Source organism: Aplysia californica, unplaced genomic scaffold (assembly GCF_000002075.1).
Source record: "Aplysia californica isolate F4 #8 unplaced genomic scaffold, AplCal3.0 scaffold00492, whole genome shotgun sequence".
NCBI classification, from domain to species: domain Eukaryota; kingdom Metazoa; phylum Mollusca; class Gastropoda; order Aplysiida; family Aplysiidae; genus Aplysia; species Aplysia californica.
Genome location: NW_004797762.1, coordinates 192,619 through 194,413, shown reverse-complemented (window position 1 = coordinate 194,413; position 1,795 = coordinate 192,619). Strand labels below are relative to the sequence as shown.

General features: G+C 40.4%; 1 protein-coding gene across 1 annotated transcript in view; it reads left to right on the top strand.

Moving 5' to 3' along the window:
* Positions 1–1,795, top strand: part of LOC101857132 — a 19,656-nt gene that overhangs the window by 11,129 nt on the left and 6,732 nt on the right. Inside the window, exon 6 of the mRNA XM_013086681.2 lies at positions 670–889. Coding sequence (XP_012942135.2) covers positions 670–889 — 220 coding nt within the window. The remainder of the gene's footprint in view (positions 1–669; positions 890–1,795) is intronic.

Sequence of the window (1,795 nt, the reverse complement as noted above, 5' to 3'; positions counted from 1 at the left end):
CACGACCCCCACACACATAAACGGAGAATAGACATCTCTGTCAATCTGAAAACCTTTCGACAAGTTCTAACAGCTTGTCATCTTCCGCCGACTATTGCGGTTTAAAAGTTGCCGGGTTGTGGCCAAAGAACGAATTTCCAGGTTCAAATCTTTGTGAGTTCAGAATTTTAATTGTGTCACGACGTAGTGGTATCAGGTGCTTATCAATTTTTGGGTGTATGGGGATATTGGTATAATCTTAAAGCCTGTTCGTTTTTCCTTGCATTTGATGAAAATAATATATTATTTACCTTGAATAGAAGTCGAGGTGTTTGCGATTGAAGGGGGGTGGGGTCGCCTGATTTGAGAAGTAAAATTAGCGAGAAAATGTGTTGCGTGACTTCAATAGCTCAAGAGTCTTTGGACACTGTCAAATTTACAATTCTCATTCGGCCGAAAAATGCCGATTTCTACAATTCCATTGTTTTGACGAGAGCCTGATTTTACCACGCTGCCTCACTTATTATCAATGGTAATTCCAGAAGGAGGTTTCCTCTAAGCTGGGGATGGATGGGTGCCGTCTTCGAAATGATCAACCTTTTTTCTGTTTTTAAAAAAATTGTTTATTTGCTTTTTATTTCTTTGTTTAATAGGCTGCTAAACTTCACTGTTTTACTTTTTTCCTTCCAGCCTGCAGACGAGGGTCAGAGCGATGTCCCACCACCATGCCCTCTGTTCACATCACGCCGTAGCTCCGCCCTCCGTCGTGTGGCCCGCCTATTGGACAATGGCTCAGTGGTGGGCGTGCCCACAGACACAGTGTACGCGCTCGGGGCTTCCTGTAAACACCCTGCCTCCATCAAAAGGATCTATATGGTGAAAGTACGTCAAACTCAAACTAAATTCCCCCGTAAATAGTAAACAGTTATTACAAAACCAAACCGAAAAAAGGGGGAAAGAAAAGAAAGTTATTAAGCTCACATAAACAATACACTCCATGAGTTCACTTCCATTGGTCTCATTGTCAAAAATCAAAAGCCCAGTGTTGAGAGGATCGCTTTCACATCTCATTAAAAAAAAGCAAATGAATGTATCCGCTACTATAAATATAATAATACAGTCTTCCTTTGTTATCTCATCAATAATAATATTGTTGACATCTGGCAGCTGCAATAGATCTAGAATGATTTTGAGTTTGAGGAACGCGAGAGAAATAAAATGTAATAATCAAATTTGACAATCAGATCTCCCCATGAACCTGCTTGTAACTGTATATTCTTCTGCTTATCCCTACTTTCATTTAAATGTTTTTTCTTTCCTTTCTCGATTCATTCTTTCATGGAGCATGTGTTTGTTTACTTTTTTAAAGATACTGTCGGACCTGCTCTAACAGTTACCTGTCTAAGACAATAACCTGTCCAAAGGATCAGTTACCATCCTACCATTTGCATTGTTTTTAGACATATTAATGAAACGGTCCAAGGCATCCACCTGTCTAAGATAACTACTGTTCACCCTTACAGTGGATGGCCGTCTTGAACAATTTCGACTGATATCTATGTATACTTTAACTCGTCAGTTTGTTCTTATTATTTTCTAAAATCTAGCTATTTATCTACTCTTTCTTTTGTTTCTATCTTCGTTTAGCTTGTGACGTTGGTGGTCTAGTGGTTAGGGTACCGGACTCGTAATCGTGAGGTTGCGGGTTCGGGGTTCAAGCCGCAGGCCCGACGTTGTGTCCTTGGGAAAGGCATTTTACACGAATTTTCCCCACTTCACCCAGGTGGGAATGGGTACCCAGCTATATACAGTGAAA